This window comes from Triturus cristatus, chromosome 8, assembly GCF_964204655.1.
Source record: "Triturus cristatus chromosome 8, aTriCri1.1, whole genome shotgun sequence".
Taxonomy (NCBI): Eukaryota; Metazoa; Chordata; class Amphibia; order Caudata; family Salamandridae; genus Triturus; species Triturus cristatus.
In genome coordinates, this window is record NC_140591.1 from 354183588 (window position 1) to 354207120 (window position 23533).

Below are 23533 nucleotides of genomic sequence, written 5' to 3' on the forward strand. Positions count from 1 at the left end.
GCTGCTACCTAAATAGACAAATTATTAATTCTCTGCAGAATTAAGAATCTTGAACGAAATATCAGGCGCTCTCAGACAAGAGAAAAGTATCTGTATATTCAACTATAATATGAATTTCAATCAAATCAAAAAAAAACTTTATTTCGATTGTTTAAAATCATAAAAGTACATAAATAAAACAATTCATAATGATGTATTCAATCAATACAAAAACCATAATGAGAATAAAAATGACATACTGTTTTATCAACAAATAAGGTCCCCCATTTTATTCATAACAATCAATCAATCTGTATTGTTGCATATCAATTTCCTACGGATTAACCACATTGCAAGTAAAAACTTAGAAACTGTTACCACGACAAGTGGATTTAAATCACTTCGCAAAACCCTGAAAAAGTCAAGGTAGCTCCTAATACCCAGATTCAAGCATAGCTGAATAATCCATTTCTTCCGAATGCTGGCGTATGCTGGGCAAAAAAGCACAACATGTATCATAGTTTCCTGTTCAGATGAGCACCCCGGACAATTGTGCTCAAGGACACCCACCCATTTATCAGTGAAAGAATATAAAGGGAGTGACCCATATCTGAACTGGAGAAACAGCTTCTTTGCTAGAGTGGGCTGAATAACATCGAGGTCGGGTACAAAGGCGTAATAACACTTAACGTCCAAAAACTGGTCGGTCAGGCTAGAAGGCCTAAATAAACGGTAAGATTTTGTGAGAAAGTAGTCTTTGAGTGCAAGGGCAAGACTTTTTTTGGAAGTGCCTAAGATAGAATTCTCTGGATTAGTCCAGAGATGGGCAAGGCCAATGTTGAATAATGTCTGCCTAACATACTGGAGCCAGGGGATCTTGTCAGCCCCAAGTAAACCCAAGATTACTTTCAATTCGTCTCTGTAACAAGCCAACTCTGGTGTACTCCAAAGCCTTTTCCAATACATCACTGGACGCATGGCAATGACCTCAGAAATAGGACGAATATTAAGATCCATCCTCAATGGCATAAGCGGAGTATTGATTGGAAGTGATAAAAGTTTCCGCAAAAAATTGTTTTCAGTAATGGTCAGGTCATTTGTGTTACTGAAACCCCATAGCTCAGCCCCGTACAGTGTAGAGGATCTAGATTGAACACAGTAAATTTCTAGAGGGGCACTTATAATTTTTGAGCAACAGTTCTTATGGACTTTAAGGATGCCCCCCACAGCCTGGTTGAGTTTTAAGTTGGCTTTAGAAATTTGTGGGGACCAACCCATCTTGTCATTTAGGGTCAAGCCTAAATACTCAAAGATAGAAACCCGATCCAAGGCGACTCCTTCCATTTTAGGATGTGGATAATTGGACGATTTTACGTTGAAAGCCATATACTTTGTTTTCCAATGTTGACCACCAAATTCCTTTTATTACAAAAACTTGTAAATTGGTCCAACACCCGCTGCATGCCCATTGGGGATTTGGACAGCAGCAGGGTGTCGTCAGCAAACATAAGGGCAGGGAATTTTCTGGAGGCCAATTTCGGTGCATCAATGTCAATGGCATCTAAAAGATCGGCAATAAGGCCATTAAGGAAGAGGGAAAACAAAGTTGGGGCAAGTACACAGCCCTGTCGAACTCCCTTAGCAACAGGGAAAGGGCCGGTCAAATTGCCAACTTTTCCGTAGCGGACTCTAGCATAGGTCCCGTCATGGAGAATCTTCAATTGATGACATAAATAGGGCGGGACACCCATATCCAGCAGTAGGTGCCATAGCTGGTTTCGATCCACCATATCAAAGGCGGATTTCAAGTCCACGAAGGTCATATATAGGCTACCCCCGTCCAGTAAAACATGTTTCCAATGGAGCAACTGGAGCCTAAATAGTTGGTCCATAGTGGACGTTTTGGCCCTGAATCCAGCTTGAAGTGGGGTTAGTATATTATTCTCTTCTATCCAACTCTGTAGGCGTTGAAGAAGAAGCCTAGAATAGATTTTTTGGCTCACATCTATAAGGCTTATAGGCCTATAATTACCTGGATCAAGGGGGGATCCCTTTTTATAAATAGGGATAATTTCCGCACCCATCCAGGTAGATGGAACCGGTGAGCCTTGTAGGATGGTATTGAAGAGAATTTGGAAATAAGGGGCCCAAACCTTTGGTTCATCTTTGTAAAGGTCCCCTGGAATACGGTCCAACCCCGGAGCTTTATTGGCTTGAAGCTGGTCCAAAGCCAAGACCACTTCTGATAAGGTCCAGGGGGATGCCAACCAGGAAGGATCCTTGGACATTATGATAGCTGGGGGATCGATGCACCTACTGGTGTTAATCGAATATAATTTTTCGAAATGAGAAGCCCAAGCGTCTTCGGAAACATTTGGGTCAATCGTAATATTGCCCTCAGAGCTTCCAGAGTGGACAAGATTCCAGAATGTTCTTGGATCTTTTGCCACAAGGGCTTGTCTCATAGCAACCCATCTTTGCTCTTCCCACTCAGACTTAGCTGCAAGAATTACCTTTTTGTAAGCTCGCCTGGCTTCCCTAATAAGTAGGGGGTTACCTCCTCTAATGGCCTGAAGAAGTTCCTGTTTGGCTAACCTACATTTCTTTGTAAACCAGGAGTTAGACTTGCCTGACGTCTTTATATTGGGCGGACCTACGGTGTAAAAGGAACCGCCCAATTTAGCTACTAGATCTTTATGAATTTTGTCCATGTCTGAGATTTCATCCACTACACTGCTGTTAGTCTCTGACTTAAACACCTTATCAAGTAGGGGGAGAATATTAGAGTACAAGCTGGCTATTGCTGTTTCCGACTGTTTTATAGTTTGCCAGCGAATCCTCTTCCCCCCCTTGTATAATTCTTAAATTACCCGCTGGAGGAGTAGCTATTTCTAACCCTGTGTTCAGTAAATAGAAGTTTAAAACAACTGTCAGGGGATCATGATCACTCTCAGTGCGTCTAGTTATTTTAAAATTCAGGATACGCATTCTCTATCATCGCCGCATTCAGTTTGTGTTGTGAGGGGAAACGAAGTTAAAAAGAAATTGTCAGCCTCGCGTAGCAAACCAATTACCAACCGGTCGATTTCTCTGTGAAGGGAGACTCTGAACGTATCCCTGTCACTCTCCTGCCTTTCATCGTTTTAGACAGTCACTTTTATTTTGAAACTACAAGTTAGGTAGTCAGAAAGCACTCGTTGGGTTCCCATCTTTCATCTGCCTCATCTCACAGTTGCCACCGTCCTTGACACTTTTGTGCAGTCTGAATACTATATTTAAATGCACTTTTTTTCTTTTTTTTCTCTTATACGTGTAGTGTTGAAGTGAAGTATCATATATTTATTTTTAGTCAAGTGCTTTGGGTAATATTAACTTTACCCATGTATAGGGAAGAAAAGGAACTGTAAAATATTAAGACAAAGACATTTGCTTTCTTAATATGTAAATAACATGTTTGGTGATTTGTTGTAATATATTTACTTATACTGCCTAATTGAGAATCCATCCCATCATGTATCAAACATTGGCAATGTGGAATGAATTTACACTAAATTAAAAAAAAAAAAAGTTCAGTATTAAGGACATGCCAAGATAATTCGAAATGCATACCAAATTAACCTCAAACTTCAGTCTCATTTTGTCTGTCAATTTCAAATTTGTCTTATCAGTAGGTAGGTAAAATACATATTGTACACGTATGACTGTTTTTATGCTATTCTCATGTTTTTTTTACTGTTTCTTTCAGGCATTTTTAAGTAATGAGCAGTTAAGAGCATTGAATAATCACAGACAGACGTTAAATGATAGAAAGCAAGCTGAAATACAGGCGGAATTCAGAAAAGCTATAGAATCTGATGAACAAGGTCAAAATGGATGTGGCAAACGGGATGTGACCTCTATATGGAAAGTGCGCATTGCGGACTACAAAAACCAAGAGAAAGATGCAGGTTTGTGATGTGAGAAGTATTTTAGAAAACTAGATTAATTATCCTTTGTTTGGTATTCGCATTTAGTTTGATTACGACGCTTTAACCATAGCTGTATTAGACACTTTTAAGGTGGTTATACTCAGCAGAATAATTTTTGTTGAACAGTTTTCACCACATACACTAAGACTTGAATAGTTTACTGATAACTTCCAGTTATAATATACCTTGTGCTGAAGAAAAACAAAACACAAACTGGTTGGAAATGCCGGTAGTCACTTTCACGATTAGAAATGTCATGTTCAAAACAAAGTTGCCTTCTTAAAAAAAACTTCCACAGGTCATTCACTTAACACCCAAGCCCTATCTATCCATGTTCTTCACCATTCGTTATTTCCCAGTTTGTCATCTTTTTGCCTACAGTAAATGTTTCCCTGTTGGCAATACATTTTCGATTTGCATTTCCTCTTATTGGAAGATGGTTTTTTCCACGTCCCATTGGATTTAAAAAGAAAACAGTGCTCTGCTTCCTGACATTTACAGTGATATCAGGCAGTACATTTGGTGTGGAGGACAGTTTTCAATTTCTGAACTGCAGAGAGTCTGCATCTCATGCTTTGGAAACCTTACATAATGATTTTTAGGTCTCGCCTAGCTATTGCGTTTACGCAATCGCTATGCGAGACTCTAGTAAGAGGGGCATTTCAAAGTGCTCCCAAAAGTGGATTGCATGGCGAGCACGCGCACAATCACGTGCATCGTGCCGCCATGCAATCCGTTTGGGGAAGCACTTCAGCCCACTAGCACCCTCGGCATCATACTTCAAAGGGTCCGCTCCCCCACCTGGAATGCGCTCCCCCACCCCCGCCAAGCGCGCGCGCCACGCTCCGCTGCGTCTCGCCGTGACAAATTAGCTTTCACTTTCGTGCGGCTGGCGCTCGCTCGCGTCCAGAGCACTTTAGAAGCCGGGCTTGTCTTGGTTTCTTCGTAATACGCATTTGTTTTCTACCTGGCTCCCCTCCTTTTCCTAGGCCTCTGTCTCTCTTACGACCCCATTCCCTTTCGCTTATGTATGTATTTACTGCTCTCTCTCTCTTCGCTTATGTCTGTATTTACTGCTCTCTCTCTCTCTCTCTTCGCTTATGTATGAATTTACTGCTCTTTGTCTCTCCCGCTCTCCCCATTCTATCCTGCTCTCTCTCACGAGCCTTCCAATATTTTCCTATCTCCAACCTGTGGTCCCCGTCTACCTCGTGCCCTCTCCCCTCTTTGTGCCCGCCCCCTTTCTCGCGTCGCCACCTCTTGCATCATTGTACCTCGCTGTCCCTGTCTAACCTGCAGTCTCCGTCTCCCTTGCGCCCTCTCCCCTCTTTGTGCCCGCTCCGTCGCCACCTCTTCCATCATTGTACCTCGCTGTCCCTATCTTTCTCGCGCCCCCTCCCTTCCAGATCTCTGTCGCTGTATCTCCTTCCCTGTCAGGCCTCTTCTTTCCTTCCGGTGTCTGACATTTGAGGGTCGCTAATGAGCGCCTCCGCAGTCCGGCTCTCGCTGATCCCTCGGAGGCTGCCGGGGGTATGGGATCCTTTCCCTGCAAATAATTAATTTAGCTACGTGTTGCGTAAGAGCCTAAAAGGCTTTCTGCTGCTACCGTGCTGCTCGGCGGCCATTAATATTATATCAGGGCCGGTGCTGTTGCTGTAGTGCAGTTTCATTAAAAATGTGATCTGTAGCTTAAACATGCAGCTTTCCATGCAGAATTATGCCAAGTAATTCTTGGTCTGCAAACTCGTAATTGCGTACCGAGATTCCCGTCTGTACCGGAAATTCAGAACGCCTGGAACGGCGGCATATAGCTCCTCAATACTTTGTCCATTTCTACTAGTTGTGTTTCATCAGCTTTTATGAGTAGCGTTCGGGCCACTCCCCCCCCCCCCCCCTCTTATCTAGTCTCCTTCTAGGCCACTTTTTCCATTTTGCTTGGACATTTGATCCTCCTCTATTGGCTGCCTCTTTCTCTTCTTAATAATTATATTATAATATAATACTTAGATTTGTATAGCGCCGCTAATAACCCGTGAGGGTCTGTAGGCGCTGTCCGTAGGCAGGGGGAAGTGATTTGCCCAGAATCACAGGATGTTGAGCACACGACGAGACGTAAACCTGGATCTCTCAGCGCCCAAGTCGGCTGCACTGGCCTTTAAGCCACACCCTCCCCCTTCTGAACGTAGCATTTGGACCACTTCTTTGTCATTGACTCGACTCTGGAACACGTCGAGGGCCGGACTGGTAATTTAAAACAGCCCTGTCAAAAAGTATAAACTTAGACCCCATGTGCACCAAGTGATTAACCCCCAGCACATTGCTCAGTAGGATTTTATGTAGGATCATTTTGGAAAAGTGAAACCAAAAGGTGCATGTTAACTGCTCAATTTTTCAATTATATTTGCCACTTTTACTGACTGCTCCGAAAGGGATTCAAATAAAGATTCCAGTACATTAGTGTTTACCACAGTACCGCGAAGCGCTATTTCTACACAGCTTCTAATCATGCATGCCATGTGCCTGGTGAGAAAAAGGACCTATTTGTTGGTACAGTTAGGAGAGGTTTTCTTTTAATGCTTCCATTCAAAAGTCTTTGATGCTCATCTAACAAGCACTGAAAATGCAACAGGTCTCGCATTTACGCGAGGAAGCTATTGGCATTGTAAATGACAATGCCTTTTATTTTATGTTTTAAAAACCAAAACATAAATAAAAGGCATTGTCATTTACAATGCCAATAGCTCAAACTCCCGTAAATGCGAGACCTATTGCATTGCAAATGCTTGTTTGAATCTGTTGTGCTGAAATTCAGCTGAGATAGCTAAAGGAATCAGTACTATCATTTACGTTACTCCAGGCCACCAACGTGCTCACGTTACTCAATCTTACGTGCCTGGGTAAGAGGGATTCAGTACAAAATGTTGTGCTGAAGTCTCCAAAATATAATGTTACTTATGCGACCCTGTTTGGGGACTCATACGCATCATTTAAGGGTCGCAGATACGACCCATAGCTTGCCCCTTGCAACCCCTGATTCAAGAGGGAAAACGCAGTACCAAGCACAAAAGGTAAACAGTGCTTCGGTGCTTTAATGAGCACTAGTTACTTTCTGCAAATCCCACTAGGAGATTACACTTTCAGTTAATAATAAATTAAAAGATTTGAAAGAATACACATTTTACACGTTGCCTCAGTCCATTATTGTCACGGACCATTGTTGTGAAAATGTGAAAAAATTATGTTTTTGAACAGACTGTCCCTTCTGTACTCCCCAAGCATTATAGTTCATTACAAGCGATAATAAATCAACATCTATTACGAATGAAACTCAAGCCAGCAACATAGTTTATTGCTATTTATGGTCCCTACAAATTAGCATTAGTGGCCTGACCGCGATATATATATATATATATTTTTTTTTTAAAGTCTCGCTTTGGTGCATTTCCCTATAATATAGCAATTCAGGGTCAAAGGTCATATGATGTCACTTACCAGACATCCTTGAGGTCAAAAAGAGTGTTGTGAGGTCACTTCCATTACTCCTGGAATTTTGGTGAATCAATTTTCATGTTTCCATTATCCGCTCCTAGGGATTTTCGTTTGGAACTACAAATTTGCATAACATATTACATGATCTTTATATACCAGACAAAGTTATATAGCAACTACCCAAAAGGGAACGGAGTTGATTGAGCTTCAGCTAATCCCCAGGAAGGTGGTTAAGCCTTTGGCTTAAATCCCTATATATATATACTGGACTGATCATGGTACCTGAGATTGGGAAATCATTGCATGCTGCATGTTAGATCTGATACCGCTGTGCCTGTGCATTACTAAACACATCAATTCACCCTTGACGTACCTGATGGTGGTCACTAGAGGTGTTGAGCTCAGCACTTCTTCTAAATCAGCAGTCCCTAAATACCAGAGCCTGCTTCAGTTTACTCTTCACCTGTTTACATGCAAGTCTAGGCAGTACAGAATATTAACTTGGAGTTCGGTGCTCGGACCAAAAACTTGGACATTGATGCCATTTGTGATGTATTCTGTGAGATCAGGTCCGGGTTTAAAAGCCGTGCATTTGAAGAATTTTTGATGCAAATCTCACTATACTGGATAATTTTCATTGGTTCTCAATTTTGGATAGTTATTATAACTTCACTTCAGCTGAGGGTTGTAGGGGAATGTTTTGGTTTCTTATGAAGCATGCCATTTAGTGATGACAGTTGTTTAACGAAGTAATGACTTCTGGTATCTGGGTTAGCTGTTTGTCATGGTGTGGGAGAATCTAGAATGTAGGGATCATTGTAGGGAGGACAGTTGGAAGCTATACTTGAAGGGTATGGAGCTTATTCTGCTTGCACATATAATAAACCTCCAAACAACTTTAACTGGTCCCATATCGCTACAAATTTTGCGATGAGCAGCATACTCATTCCCAGTACTATACTGGAGGATCAGCTTTGGGCATCCACTGCGGTGGTGAGAGCAAGCAAGTTGGACGCTGTTACATTCGGAAAAAAGGGGGATTTCTTCTAATTAAGTTCTGTGACCTTGTACTTCATTGGTGAGCCCCCACACACACCTTGGGGAAGCCTTGGTGAGCTCAGGTGTGACTTAGGCTTGTTTTGTGCAGTGATCGCCAGCCGCTCACCTCACGCCCTTGAGCACAGTCTCAAGCTACCTTCACATGCGCAGTTACGTTGCGCCGCACACCTACCCGTACGCTACACTTTCTGTGGGCTATGCTATGGACATCGTAGCCATCTTGGATAGGGCCAAAGCTACCTTTACGTGCGCAGTAACGTTGCGCCACACGCCTTCTCATACACTACGCTTCCTGAGGCTACGCAAGGGACATCGTAGCAATCTTGGATTGGCCAAAGCTCCAGACACCACGGAATTACTGTTGTGGCTGATTGCCATGGAGAGCAGCACCTTATCAATGTGTCTAGCAGCGATGTGCACACCTTCATTGTGATATGTACTGGGGAGACTTTACATCTCAAGGTACCTTTCGTATTCCATGGTGATATACACACCATTTTACATTTTATTGGTATGTACTGTGGGATAATTTTTATGTCTGGGGCCATTGTGTGTGTAATAGTGATACGCAGACCAGTACGCTGTTAAGCTATACTGTTAATTGCACTGTAATTACGCTGTACTGACATCAAGTGTGTACTCCGGTGACACGGACTCCTTTGTGGGGAGCATGTAGGTTGGGTGTCTTTGTCGCTCCTTTGTACTTGTACTCTCTGGGTGCAGTGCACCACCATGTGTACCCACACCATCTCTTTTACTCCATCATTCCATTTCTTCCTTGCCCTGTCGAACCCCAAATGAAATGGGCAGACTGGAAGGATTATTTACTCAACTGAAGAGGAAGTTGAGGAATTTACCCCCGTACCCCCGCCAGGAAGAAAAATATTTTTTTACATAGTTTGGGTCCCGAAGGCTTATGTGCTAATAGTCAGATGGAAAAGAAACCAAGAGTGGACGTAGATACTGATTTTTTTAAGAATGCATGAGGGGACTGCTACTACCAACCGTCTCTCTGTGCAGCCATTGACAGATACAATTTTTTCCAACAGATGTAGGGTAAATTGGAAACGGTGAAAGATTATATGTCGGCACTTAGGAAGTCGGTATTTTTTTTCAAAATTGGTTTTCTCGCATGATGAACTTATTCGGGACCAAATCTTTATGCATACTAATTATTCTAGTATTTAAGAGAAGCTATCGTCTGATGAGATTATTATCATTGTCAAGAAGATGGAGCTGTCCAAAAGATTTACTATGGCTCCATCAAAGAATTCAGAGGAAGTAGAGTCTGTGGGCAACGGTTTAAGTACTCCTTGTGTGAAAATGAATTGGAAACAGTCTGGAAAGGATTTTGTCACCGAGACCGGGAACGACATTTCAGGAAGTGACAAACGCCCAAATTGTTTTAGATGTGGAAATAAGGGTAATTTGGCTAAAGACAAAAACTGCCCAGCTTTAAAGTCAAAATGGTCTTATTGTGGTATTACTGGTCATTATGCGAAGGTTTGCAGAAAAAAGAATGGGAATGCCATGGTAATCCTGATCCAGAGCCTGTGGTGGAGGAGGAGTCGTTGTGTGGGGACAGCATTTTAAGTATTGATGGCACAGTATTGGATATTGATGTGATGGTTCTCAAAAAACTGTCCTGTAGGATGAGAATTGACGGGCTGCATATACTAATTGTAGCTGACTTGGGATCGCCATATACTATTGTGCAGCGCTCAGTCTGAGATGACAGGTTTTCAAAAGTCTTAGATAATGAGCTAGCTCCTACTGATGGATATCCGGTTACCTAAACTGGTGAAAGAATTCTCATAGCTGGGTAATTGTATGTAACTTTTGAATTTAGGAGCAGGAAATCTCAAGGAAAATTGTATGCGGTGAAGAAGGGTCCCTCTGTTCTGGGTTGAATGAATCAAGGGGCATTATGCATCACCCTGGAACCCAACAACAAAGATCAGGTTTTGTTGTTGGGAGAGCCTATGATTCACATGGAGGAGGAGTTGCAAAAACAGCTTACTGGAGTTTTCTCGGGCACTGTGGTGAAGTTGTGTGGATTTTCGCACAGGACTGTGTTGGAGGATGTGGCCAAACCAGTGTGTCGTAAGGTGAGGAATATACCCCTGAGTGTGAGAGATGTGATGAAGGAGTTGGATAAGTTGAAGAGAAGTAGATTTATTGAACCAGTTGGGAGTGCTGAATTGCTGTCATCCTTGGTTGTAGCCTGGAAAGCCAACGGGCAGATAATGTTGTGCATTGACCTTAGAGATCCTAATTAAAGTATTGTGGAGGATAAGTTACCACTCCCCAAGAGCAATGGCGTCCTGGCAAAACCTAAGGGTGTTAAGTGTTTTTCTACAATTGATCTTACGTCTGCTTCTCATCAGATTCCGCCTCACCGTTCTAGCAGGAGTTTGACTTCTGTCATTACACCATTTGGGTGTTACAGGTTTGTTTGCATACCGTTTGGGATGGCCGCAGCAGTGTTTCAGCGTCTTATGCATTTGTTGAACAAGGATCTGGGGGAATTTAACATACTTTCAAGATAATATACTTGTTATGTGTAGAGACAAACAAGAACATAATCACAGACTTTAAGTGATTTGAGAAAGTCTAGCTGCCAAAAGGTTGACTGCTGAACTGAGGAAGTGCAAGTTTGTGATGGAGTTGGTGATTTATCTTGGATATAAAGTTAGTAGAGAGGGTATTTTTCATAAAAAAGATCTATTATTGAATCTATTAGTAATTCACCCACACCTACTTGTAAAAAGCAAGTCAGATCTTTCCTTGGATTGTCGAATTTTTATACTAAATGTGTGAAAAAGTTTGCTAACAAAACATCCAGATTGAGGCAATTTTTTAAGGAGCGTCAAGAGTTGAACCCATTAAACAGGACATCTGTACTGCAGTTCCTTTCAGGGTTTTAATCCACTGCTCAGAGTGTTTTGACTACTAATGCCAGTGGTAAACGATTAGGTGCTGCTTTAACACAGATTTCTGCAGAGGTTTTGAGTGTACTGTGGCAAGTGGTTCTCGTTCCTTGTCTCCAGATGAGAAGTTTTCTTTAATCAAGAAGGAAATGTTGGCAGCTGTGTGGGCAGTGTAGAAATTTAGGCAGTATTTGAGGGTTCAAGGTTTACACTATGCACTGATCATAAGCCTCTTGTGGCTGGGTTCAAACTGGAATGGCATAGGGAGCAAAAAAACGATGGGTTTAGGCCCAGATCTCTTTACTGGGGTGAATGTATGACATTGTTCTGCATCCTGTCCATCAATTGTTTTTTCATTTGTCACCCCGAGTGGGACGGGTATGCCCAGACGCGGGTCCCGTGCTCTCCATGCCACTGGAATCAAGCTATCCTGGCTGAAGAGGGGTGAAACCCTGAAACCTGTCCTAGGATGCTTGTTTCCAGTCCAGGGAGGACCTGGCTTGGCAGTTCGGGCTGGACTCTTCCCATGAGGCACAGGGTCAAGACTGATTTGCATATGGCTGGGTTCAATAATTCTTGAAGAAATCCTTTATTCAAAGTTTGTGCACATTAAATGAACAACCAGCCAATGCGTTTCGTTCCCAAAATAAATTCATTGAACTTTGTCAGGGCTCTATAATGGAAAAGGCTAGTACGCCATATACATTCATCATGAATCTGTTGTCACTTTATGATAAAAGGGAAATCCCAGGCATACTGTTTGACACCTTGCTAAGTGTCGAGACAGTATGCCTGGGATCCACGAAACACGAGTCTCGACACTTAGCATGGTGTCAGACAGCCCTGACGAAGTTCCATTTGGCTGGTTGTTCATTTAATGTGCACAAACTTTGAATAAAAGATTTCTTCAAGAATTACATTGGACTGAATCTGCTTTCTTGGTGCACCTCCTTGCTTTCATCAAGTTTGGAATCTGTTTACAGTGACACTAAAGGGCGACAAGTACCGGATGATTTGTGCACAAATCTTAACACTTAATTTCGGTAACCAAATGAGGTGCAACCTGACTAGTCCGTCGCTTTGTTCAGGCTTGGTTTTCTATAGTACTCTGCCACCACTGCTTTTAGAGATGCATCAAAGACATAGACAGTTGCCCAGTGCCAACTGTGAGGGTATGCTTTGTGTAACTTTACTTGGAATGGTGGTGTGGGTAATAGGGTGTAGGCGCCAATTGGTAATTTCACACTAGCAAAATCTATGGTTGAGCTCTAAGTAGTAACGGTGCTGAAGGGATTGAGAGAACCACTGCCTCCCTATTGTATGTGGCCGAAGCAACAAGAGAACATAGTACACATTCCCCAGCACACATGATTTCAATACATATCCATTTCTGATGTTATTCACATATGATTAAAAACACATTAAATCAAACAGTCGTTTGTTTCTTCTTATACTTTTTCCAAGTCTTTTAATGAGTAAAATCTTCCAAAGCCAACAAGTGTTTCGTCGCCTCAGTATGTTTGTACATGCGACTTGTTCACGGCTGAATGAATTGACTGAATAGCAGTATATAATGTGGTGATAATTTAGGGCCACACTAATCCTGTGGCATGAGGTTAAATGATAATCTGCTGGGCATCTAATTAAGTTTCCAATGTCATCCCGGTATTCTTGCTCCAAAATCTTTTAGCTCGAAACGCCGATACGCGTCCTCGCCCCTCATGCCGTCTCTCCTCGAGTGCGAGAGAGAGAGAGAGAGACGGCGTGAGGGGCGAGGACGCGGAACAGTTTGGAGGAGCTATGAGAAAGATAAACTGTCTGATTGACATTCCTATGTGCCGTGTGATTCCTCCTCATGCCTTTTCACCCTCCCAAATGTTTTTCAGCTTTTTATTTTTAAGTCTGTGCTGAGAAAGGAAGCTATGGCCTTACAATAATATTTACGTATAAAATATATTTCAGATAAGTTTAAAAGCACTTACAAAAATATATTTTGGGTATTAGTGACTAATGATAAGCACGTCCCTCAAATTTAAAGCTGCTGTGTCCCTTTATTGAGCCTTGTAAATGTGGCTAACATGCTGAATATCTTAAACAAATGCAATGCCAATTTCTCCTGAGGATTTCAATATAATTTTAAAAAGACAAGACTTGTCGTTAGAATTAGTTTTTGCAGTTACCTACATTTTCAAGTATGTTTAATTTTTTCATATGTAAGAAGTGTGTACTTACATCAGTTCTCATAGACTTAGATGATATGTATATATTTGTTTAGCCTTCATATTGAACATCTGGCGTCCGCTCTCAGACGTTCGTTCCTTGTTAAAGGAAGGAGGAAGGTACAGAATGTACCATCTGTCAACATCACATTCCAAAGGCAAATCTGACGCAAGCGATGTGCAGTTAACTGCTACAAAGAAAACACAGTACCAGCAGCTGCAGGTAAGGGTAGTTATTGATTGCCCTTTGCAAAAGTTCAAATTCTCTGTAACTTTTATAAAACAGTTGTTATTTTTTCTTTGCTTATTTCTTGAGCCTTCACAGGAAATCCTTGCAAGCATTTTCAGTCCAAGGCGTGCTGTTCAGTTCAGCGAATTGTTGGACCACTCTTTCTGTGCCCCATGTGCTGAGGTGGATGTTGTTGGCTACGTCATCTCCATAAGCAGGAAAGCAGGTATCGTGTAATTTGCATAATTAAAATAAATACAAGAGGCTAGACACTGTCCACACAAAAATATTTACAACCTCTATGAATACATTTGGAATAAAAATGAAGACATATTTTATGCACATCAGAGCAATCACAACTGTGTATTTTATTGGTTACATTTTTTTTACTTTTATACACAGACTGATGATTATATGGAATCTATGAGATAGTAGACCATCAGTATATGGCACTCACTGACTTGTCACTGCAATGCTGATGAGGAAGTTGAGTGAGAAAAGACTTAATGAACTGCATCTGGTCCCCCACTCCACCTATACACAGCTTTACCGTAGAGGTAAACCAACACATGGAAATGTACTGTAGGATCAAAATATGCTGGTCTGGGTGAGCTACGGAAAGGCTAGCTATTAATAGAATACCGATCAATCAACATTTGAAATCCCACAAGCGTGCTTTACCTTTGTCTTCTCGTTCCATTGGCAACTCTTGTTTCTCCTGGTAAGTCCAGACGTTGTGTTCCTACTGTATATTTTGTTCTAGGGTAAATTAATTTTTCCCCACTATCTAAATACCTTATTTTTCAAATTCTCCAAAATCTCAGAAGCTCCCACATTGACAAATCTGAATACCTGAAGAATGATTATAGCAATTGTTAGAAATTGGGTTTCTGGTTGGCAGAGTATGCACTCTGTCCAAGAAGGAACCACAATCCAAGTCCGGGTAAGTGTAGAACGCACTAAATGTTTACATGTGGCCAACCTCTGGTAGCTTAGGACAGAGCAGTCAGGCTAAACTAAAGAGGCAATGTGTGAAGTATTTGTACACACACAGTAACAGTGAATACGCCACAAAAGTACTCCACATCAGTTTCGAAATATAGCCAATATTTATCAGAGTAAAATCCGACCAAAACGACAAAAATCCGACATACACAATTCAAGACATGAATTTAGCAAGATTAAATCAGAATGCAGTGCTTAAAAGTCAATGGCTCCAACTGGGGTTATCTGGTCGGGCTTGGCCGAGGCCAATCTAAAAGTTCATACCAACCGCGATGGAGCATGGCCCGGATACACGAGTCCTGCTGACCCCCTGACAGTACCTTGGATTCGTTTATGCTCTGGGACGATGTGTTGAAATCCAGAGGTGATGAGTTGCTGTTGCAGGCGATGCGTCTGTTCCGAAGTCGATGATACATCGATGTCAAGAGCGCCATGTGTTGGTTTCGAGGCGTCGATGTCAAACCGCTGGCCTGAAGGCGATGCGTCTGGTAGAAGCCATGCCGGGCCATGAATGCGTCAGGGTCGGGACAGAGCATCTCAGTCTCGACAATGCCTTACCTGGGACTCACGCAGCAGCAGTGATTTAGAGGTGCTGCATCTGCAAAGTTGGAGCTGTGTTGTAAGTCAAGGCCGTTGCAACGCTCACATGGCGAGTCGTGTCTATGACTTTGGTGCAGCTCACAGCAATCTGTCGGTTTCGCAGAAAATGCGCTGGTTCCAAAGACGCTTTGGAGTTGATGCATTGGTTTCTTGGGTAGAAGCACCAAACACTCACTTCCAAAGGCCCAGGACTGGATTTGGCACTACTTGACCCAGCAGGACTCACAGCAGAGAAGCCTAGGTACTGGTAGAAAGATGCAGGTGAAGTCTTTGCTATCCCTGAGACTTCAGTGACAAGAGACAAGCCCAAACAAGCCCCTGGAGAACCTTTAGATGCAGGATGTAGAGAGTAATATCCAGTCCTCTCACTCCCAGGCAAGAAGCAGCAGGCCAACACAGCATTTTCACACTTAATTTTTAACCGTTTTATCATAAGTATTTAGCGATACCCATAGTGATAGAGGGTATTTGTTGATATTAGGTTTTACTTGAAGATAATACTTGCCTTGTATAGTTCTGAGAAGGCTAGAAACTGAACAGGCCTAAATGCTTTAGTTTTTTTCTTAAAAGTAGTCCACAAGAAATTAAAAAGAATAGTTGCAAAAAACTCATTTAAGCATAACAACATATAGGTCTCGCATAGTAGATCGGGTGGTAATTGGTTACATAGGTGGATGACCTACAAGATGGACCCAGCACACAAAAATGTGGGCCGTCGGTGTTCCCTTAAAAATATATGAGGAAAGAGTGTATAGTTCTTGTAGTGGTTGAATATTTGTTGTATTATTGAATGAGTTAGATATGGACACTATTTTACAATAAGAGAATATAAAACAAAAACCTAATTTACAGCTGTCTTGAGTATTTTTTGATAATCATTAGAATTTACAGTTGAAATTACTTTGATAGACCAATAGTAATTAAGAAACTATTGTCGATTAAGTAGTATATACAATGTATCCCTTGTTGGCCACTTTCATTTTGTTTATGTTAATTTGCCCAAGGCCTAGAGGGTTACTTGGCTCTCCTCATTATATACAACACAGCAAAGCAAGCAATAAAGTGGCAGTTACTCCTGGCAGTACAAAAGCTCTTCCTGGCAGAATGATCTCAGTCCAGAAGTGCTCTGAGTATATGGTGTCAGAGGCCCAGTACTTATAACCATTTTAGCCTTTGAAGTAGGGAGACTTTAAAGAAAGGTCTTTGTAATGCACAAGGCCCTGTCCTTTCTGGCCTTGGCTCCAGACTCCCTACATGGAGGTATGCAGATCTGTGTGTGGGGACAGGCACAGCCCTATTCGGATGCAAGTGTCAGCTTCTCCTTCTCACTCTAGCTCAGGAAGACCCATCAGCCTTGTGATGGGCCATCAGGATATGCAGGGCACACCTCTTCTCCCTTTGTGTGTGACTGTCTAGAGAGAACGCACAAAGCCTAGTTGTCGTCCAATCCATACGTGTGTTCTAGGGACAGGCAGAGGCACAGAATAGTTAAAGTAAGAAAATGCCAACTTTCTAAAAAGCGGCATTTTCAGACCTCTAATTTAAAAACCAACTTCACTAAAAGGTGTGTTTTTAAATTGTGAGTCCAGAGACACCAAACTCCAATTTTATATATACTCCCAATTGGAACTTACACTTGTAAAGTGTTATAAGGCAGCTCCAATGCTAAACCATGGAAGAGATCTGCCTTGTTGTAGTGAAAAAAGAATTTAGCAGTTTTTTACTACCAGGACATGTAAAACTCAAAAGCACAAGTCCTACCTTTTAAATACACTGCATTCTGCACATGTGGCTAGGGCCTAACTTAGTGGTGCCTTACATGTAATGTAAGGGAAGGCTTGGTCCTGGAAAGTAGTAAACCTTCCAGGTCGACATTGCAATTTTAAACTGCAAATACAGGCTCTACAGTGGCAAGCCTGAGACAAGTTTGAAGGGCTACTCATGTGGGTGTCACAACCAGTGCTGGAGGCCTACTAGCAGCATTTGATTTTCAGGCCCTGGGCACATGTAGTGCACCGTACTAGGGGCGTATTAGTAAATCAGATATTCCAGTCATGGAGAAACCAAATGCCTTTACATTTTAGACACAGAGTGCATGCACTTTAGCACTGTTTAGCAGTGAAAAAGTGCCTAGAGTCCTAAAACCAGCAAAACGATGTTCAGCACACAGTCAAAATAGGAGGTCTGAAAGCAAAAAGACAGGGGAAATCACTCCAAAAGATGCCAGGTCTAATAACAAAGCACACTTGAAGACTGACATATTTACAAGAAATCCATTTATTGCATCAAAAATACTTTTGTATCACACAGTTTAAAAAATATGCTTCACTTTATGTTGTCAATTTCTACATTCACTTTGTATCATATGAGATGAAAGTGTTAGAGGATCCTTTCAGACTGGGATGCAACTCTCTTCCATCATTGAACAGAACGACAGCCAACATGTGTTTTGTGGGTAAATGTTTTCTTTTTCAGAGCTCCATAAATAATATTGTGATCATCTTTGATTTCATGAAATACGGTAAATAATATAGGGCTAGTTCAAAGTAAGTCCCACAGGAGTCATAGAGAAGTCATTTCGACAGATCAGTCATATTAATCGTATGAGTAGAATTATAATTTGCGCTCTTGTTAAGGCAACAAATGATTGCGTGGCACTCCAGCACAGTCCCTCCTGGCTATCCAGTTTCTTCACTTTTCGATTGTGATATGTTAAAATCATTGTTCAATTACACACATTCGTCAGAATGGGTGCATCTAAGATTTTGAAGAATTTGTTAAAATATGACATCATTGGGTATCTGGTGCCATCAGTTGTGCACCCTTACGCCGGACCGAATTATCATGTGCCTTAAGATAAACTTCTATTTCAACATTGTCCCTAGGTCTCCTCATATACTTCATACACAACATTTTATTTTCTTCTACATTTAAAAACACCAGGCTTCGTATATGGTTTTATGTCCTTGGAGGGTGCAGCTTTTTACCTTTGTTCTGTTGATCTGAATGTTTGTGCAGAGTTCAGCAGTAGCTTCTGTATAGATATTTTTACTTATTTTTAAGAGTAAACCTATCCTCATCCCTGTCAAGGAGGTTGGATGTTTACCATCAGCTTACAGGGCACATATTTCAATGTGCCAGTGGTGTTAATATTTGAAGTTTGCCAGTTTTACAGTGGGAAACGATTACCTTGAACTCTGTCTCAGGGAGCTTTTCCAAATACATGGCAGTGGTGGCCGCACACTGGATACTGTTTCTACATTGTGCCAGTTTCCCTTATTTTCCTTTAGAAATGGTTTATGAACGAAGTTTTAGTCCTATGATTTAAATCCTAGTGGCCTTTTTTTTTTTACTTTAAATTTGCTTCTTTGAATGTGAAAAATAACGGAGTCTTTCCTACATATTACTGTCAAAATAGTTTTTGTTTTTTAAATAATTGATTTTTCCACGGAAATTTAGTTATTTACCTCTCTAATAGGCATGATAATTCTGTGAGAAAAGTTCCCTGAGGAAAAACTAGGATTGCCGGTAAGTAACATTTCTTTCTCTTTTGTTGCTTTTGTGTGACGTGATTTATTATAATTATTACAATTGATTGGTATGCTGCTTTGACACTTCTACCATATTTTACTGTTTATATCAAAATCAATATATTAAATTATTTTTTGCTGCTGTTTAGTTCATATGTTTTCCTGAATAGGTATTCTTTATGCCGCATTTTTAAGCCATGTCACACAAAGCTACCTTGTTCTATAATAAAAATTCCACTTTTGATTCAGTATTCAAACTTCATTTAGTTTAGGGAGTCATACATTTTTGTTTAACTTTGAAGTATCAATTTCAAGTTTCCATTTCATGTTCTACTTACCTTCAGCCAAGTATATACATTGATTTGGCACTAATTCATGGCCAGTGTTGGTTTTGGAGTAAACAGTCTTTCTTAGAAAGGTTTTCGTCAAACTTTTAAATGTAAACTCCATAAATACCAATGCAAAACAAGATTGTTAGGAGTGTTGTTTAGCAAGGTGTTCAAAATGGTAACTGAAAAGGAAAAACAAAATGATTGGTTAATTCTCGCTTTGTCATTGGGACACTAATCGCATGAATTTGGCTGCAAATATTTGTGCAGCAAATGATTTTTTGCATGGGAAGTGGCACCCTCATTGACATCAGCCAAAGAAAGAAAGCTGCTGCTAAGTGACAGATATTTTGTAGTCTCATGCCTTACCCCTGGCACATCTATTTTTATAGTGGTGGTTAGTGTTCTTTCTTCACACCGACTGCTCTCCAGCTACTGTGTGAATGGCATCTGTATTGAGGACAGCTTCATTAACAACAGCTCACTAAAGAATAATATATGCACATTTTCGGAGAGTGGTTTGAGGTAGAGAGCAGGCCACTCCCACATCAGAGTAATGCCCACTTTACATAATGCACTCCACGTTTTACACAGAAATTATCCAGTATTGGGGTATCTTTCATAGATTCACATGCCTGAATCATTCCCCGTCGTTGAAGTGGGAGTCCCACGGTTCATATAACAAAGTAGTAAATAATAAATTCCATAGGCTATCATTGAGGTAACCAAGCATTCAGTAGCCTATTAGCCTCCTTTTATAAAAAGGACCAAACTCAAAACACAACCAATCAGCCGCCAGCACCCTCTGGTACCTTCCCAAGAGAAGCTGAATCCCTCAGATTTTCACCACACGTCGTTTGTAAGGGAGTCTCCCTGAGCTCTGCTCAGTTCTTCAGCTTTTTCGGATAAGTTTTATTCATTAAACCTTTAAGAAGAATGTCTGATAAAAAAGGATTATTTAGACCTGTAAATCCTGCGGAAAGAAAAGAGTGCATGTGGATGATGCCCACAAAGATGGCATTTATTATCTCTATCCCAACCATGAGACAAGGCAGTGTAAAATATGCCGCACTTTCTCAACTAAAACCCTGATAGATAGAGAAGGAAGACTTTTATTGTGGCTGAAATGGGATGTTGAGAGTGACACGTCCTCGAAGTCTCATAAGAGCCCTAGTTCGCCTGAGGGTAGTCTGAAGAGAGAAAGACATTCAAAAGTCTCTCATCTGACTAAAGAATCTCAAAAGCAGGAGAAATCGCCTAAGGTCTCCTCAGAGATTGGGTCCACACATTCTACAGGAACATCCAAAAGAAAACGAGAACCTTCAAACCATTCTAGAGTCAGCCACAAATCTTCAACAGCGTCAAGTTCACCGTCGACGCCTATTACTTCTTCAATGACGACGACAGTGTCGTCGTCGAGACCGTCGACGGCGTTAACTAAGTCTATGGCGAGTATCAAAGGTTTGGCAGCGTGAATCTTTCTGGATTCACTATGCTGTGCATTATTCCGCCATCTAGTGGTTGGGTCCGGAATTGTCGTAGTTCTTTTTTTTTTTTTTTTTTTTCTTCGTGTCCTTCGTGGGTGGCGACATACCACCATTTAGTGTAAAAACATTGTTACATAAAGTGGCAAAGTTGTAAATATAAAAGATAAAAACACATTTAAAAAGCGCATTAAAAAATTAATATACATAAAAACGGTAACAGGACAGTTGTTTCCCTTTCTCAGCCCATAATATGGGGACCAGATTTAGGCGAAGGGTCAACAAGTAATCATCTCTTAAATATCCAAATCTCGGGGTCTAGACAGATGTTTTATCCAACAGGCCCATTCACACAACCAACTCCTACAGTGACCATCACAATAGATGCCTCCCAGCTGGGGTGGAGAGCACACACAAACACCCTCAAGGTAAGGGGATTGTGGTCACAACAGGATGCGATAAAGCACATCAACTACCTAGAGCTGAAGACAGTGTTCCTAGCATTAAAAGCCTTTCAGAAACAACTGTACTGACACGGTACTAATCCAAACAGACAATACAACCACCATGTCTTACATCAACAAACAAGGAGGAACACAATCGGTGACACTATAAGTTCTAGCACAGGCGATATGGAGATGGGCAACTCCAAGGCAAATAGACTTGCTAGAAATACATCTACCAGGAAAGGATAATGTGGAAGCAGACAGGCTCAGCAGACAGACGTCAGCATCCCACGAATGGGAAATCAGTTAACAAGAAATCCAGAAGATGTATGACAAATGGGGAACTCTGCAAATAGACCTATTTGCAACACACCAAAATGCAAAATGCCAAAACTTCGCATCCAGACAACCGTGCAAACAGTCCCTATGGAATGCGCTATGGATAAGCTGGTCAGGGACATTTGCCTACGCTTTTCCACCGATACAACTGCTACACAGGGTACTAAACAAATGCAAAATCAGCAACATGACGCTAATACTGATAGCACCTCAGTGGGCCAGACAAACCTGGTTCTCACAGATAATAGAGATGGCACAAGCACCTGCACACAGGTTCCCCACATGAAAGGACCTGTTAACGATGCAAAACGGAAGGGTGCTACAGCCAGAGAGCCTCAGCCTAGCAGCATGGCTCCTGAAGACTTAGAGTTTGCACACCTCAAACTCCCAGCAGACACAATGGCGGTACTAAGAGAGGCAATGAGGCCTACCACAAGAAAGTGCTATGTAGCAAAGTGGAAAAGATTCTCAGAATGGTGCATTAAGGAGAAACTACAGAGAAGGATTACCAAAGAATCAACAGTACTGAAGTACTTGACACATCTACCACAAAATAAACTAAGCTACACATCACTAAGAGTGCACTTAGCGGCAATAGTGGCTTACACAAGAGGAGAAACGGGGAAGAGGTTTCTAGAAGGGGCAAAAAGGATCGCACCGCCAAACAGAATGCCACCTCCAGCATGGAACCTTAATGTAGTGCTGACTCAATTGATGAAGACACCATTTGAACCAATTCATAAAGCAACACTACATATGCTCACGTTAAAGACAGCCTTCCTAGTGGCTATCACATCACTACGAAGAGTAAGCGAATTACAAGCGCTAACATTGCAGGAGTCCAACCTACAAATACACAATGACAGGATCGTACTGAGGACTGACCCACATTTCTTGCCAAAGGTGGTGTCAAGGTTCCACATAAACCAGACAATACAAATACCAAGTTTTTTCCAAAAACCAACCACAAGCACAGAAAAGGCGTTACACACACTGGACGCCAGGAGGGCAGTAATGCACTATATAGAAAGAACAAAAGAATGCAGGAAAACAAAGCAATTCTTTGTGTCTTTTGCCAGCAGTTTTCTGGGAAGACCAGTTACCAAAAATACCATTGCACCATGGATTGCACAAACCTTACAATTCTGCCACAAACAGGCAGGGCAAGAATTACGAGGAGCAACACATGTTCACTCAACAAGGAAGAAAGGAGCAACAATTGTGTTTCTAGCACATTTGCGTATTCAAGACATTTGCCAAGCAGCAACATGGTCCTAAGTGCACACATTCACTAAGCACTACTGCGTAGATATTCAGATGAACAAGGAAGCACAAGTGGGACATAATCAGTAACCAACGCTCATCTCCCACCCAGCCATCACAAACCTAGCAAACTGCTACAAAGTATATGCACAGCATAGTGACTCCAGAAAGATTCACGCTGCAAAACGTATAGTTTTTTACCTGTCGGTGTAGTTTTGCAGCTTGAAGACTTTCTGCATTCACTAGCGATCTCACCCTCCTCCGCCAGAAAGATGAGACAGGAGGAAGACTATTAAAGGGCAAGAACCAATTAAAACAAAAAAGAATCCAAAGATGGCGACCAAAGCTGGGAGCTTCCGGAGGAAGTGTGTCGACGTCACGAAGAGGCACCAAATGGTGGTATGTCGACGCCCACCTGGGTTTGGGAAAAAAAGTAGAAATACGACAAAACCACTAGATGGCAGAATAAGGCACAGCATAGTGAATCCAGAAAGTCTTCAAGCTGCAAAACTACACCGACAGGTAAGAAACTATACACTCCATACCGTCGAGGAGAGCACGACAGACAAAAACCTCGTCGTCGGCAAAGACCTCAACGACGACTTCATAGTCAAGGACCTCTCCATCGTCGACGGCCCCTCCATCGTCGATGACAGCACCATCG

At 41.7% G+C, this 23533-nt stretch overlaps 1 protein-coding gene across 5 annotated transcripts in view; it reads left to right on the forward strand.

The window, feature by feature from the left end:
- Nucleotides 1–23533, forward strand: part of BRCA2 (BRCA2 DNA repair associated) — a 740135-nt gene that overhangs the window by 562682 nt on the left and 153920 nt on the right. For 4 of the 5 annotated variants that reach the window (XM_085621674.1, XM_085621676.1, XM_085621678.1 and 1 more), the window contains exons 23-25: nucleotides 3725–3926; nucleotides 13701–13867; nucleotides 13961–14099. In XM_085621674.1, coding sequence (XP_085477800.1) covers nucleotides 3725–3926; nucleotides 13701–13867; nucleotides 13961–14099 — 508 coding nt within the window. The remainder of the gene's footprint in view (nucleotides 1–3724; nucleotides 3927–13700; nucleotides 13868–13960; nucleotides 14100–23533) is intronic. The other variant, XM_085621677.1, reaches the window with a different exon arrangement.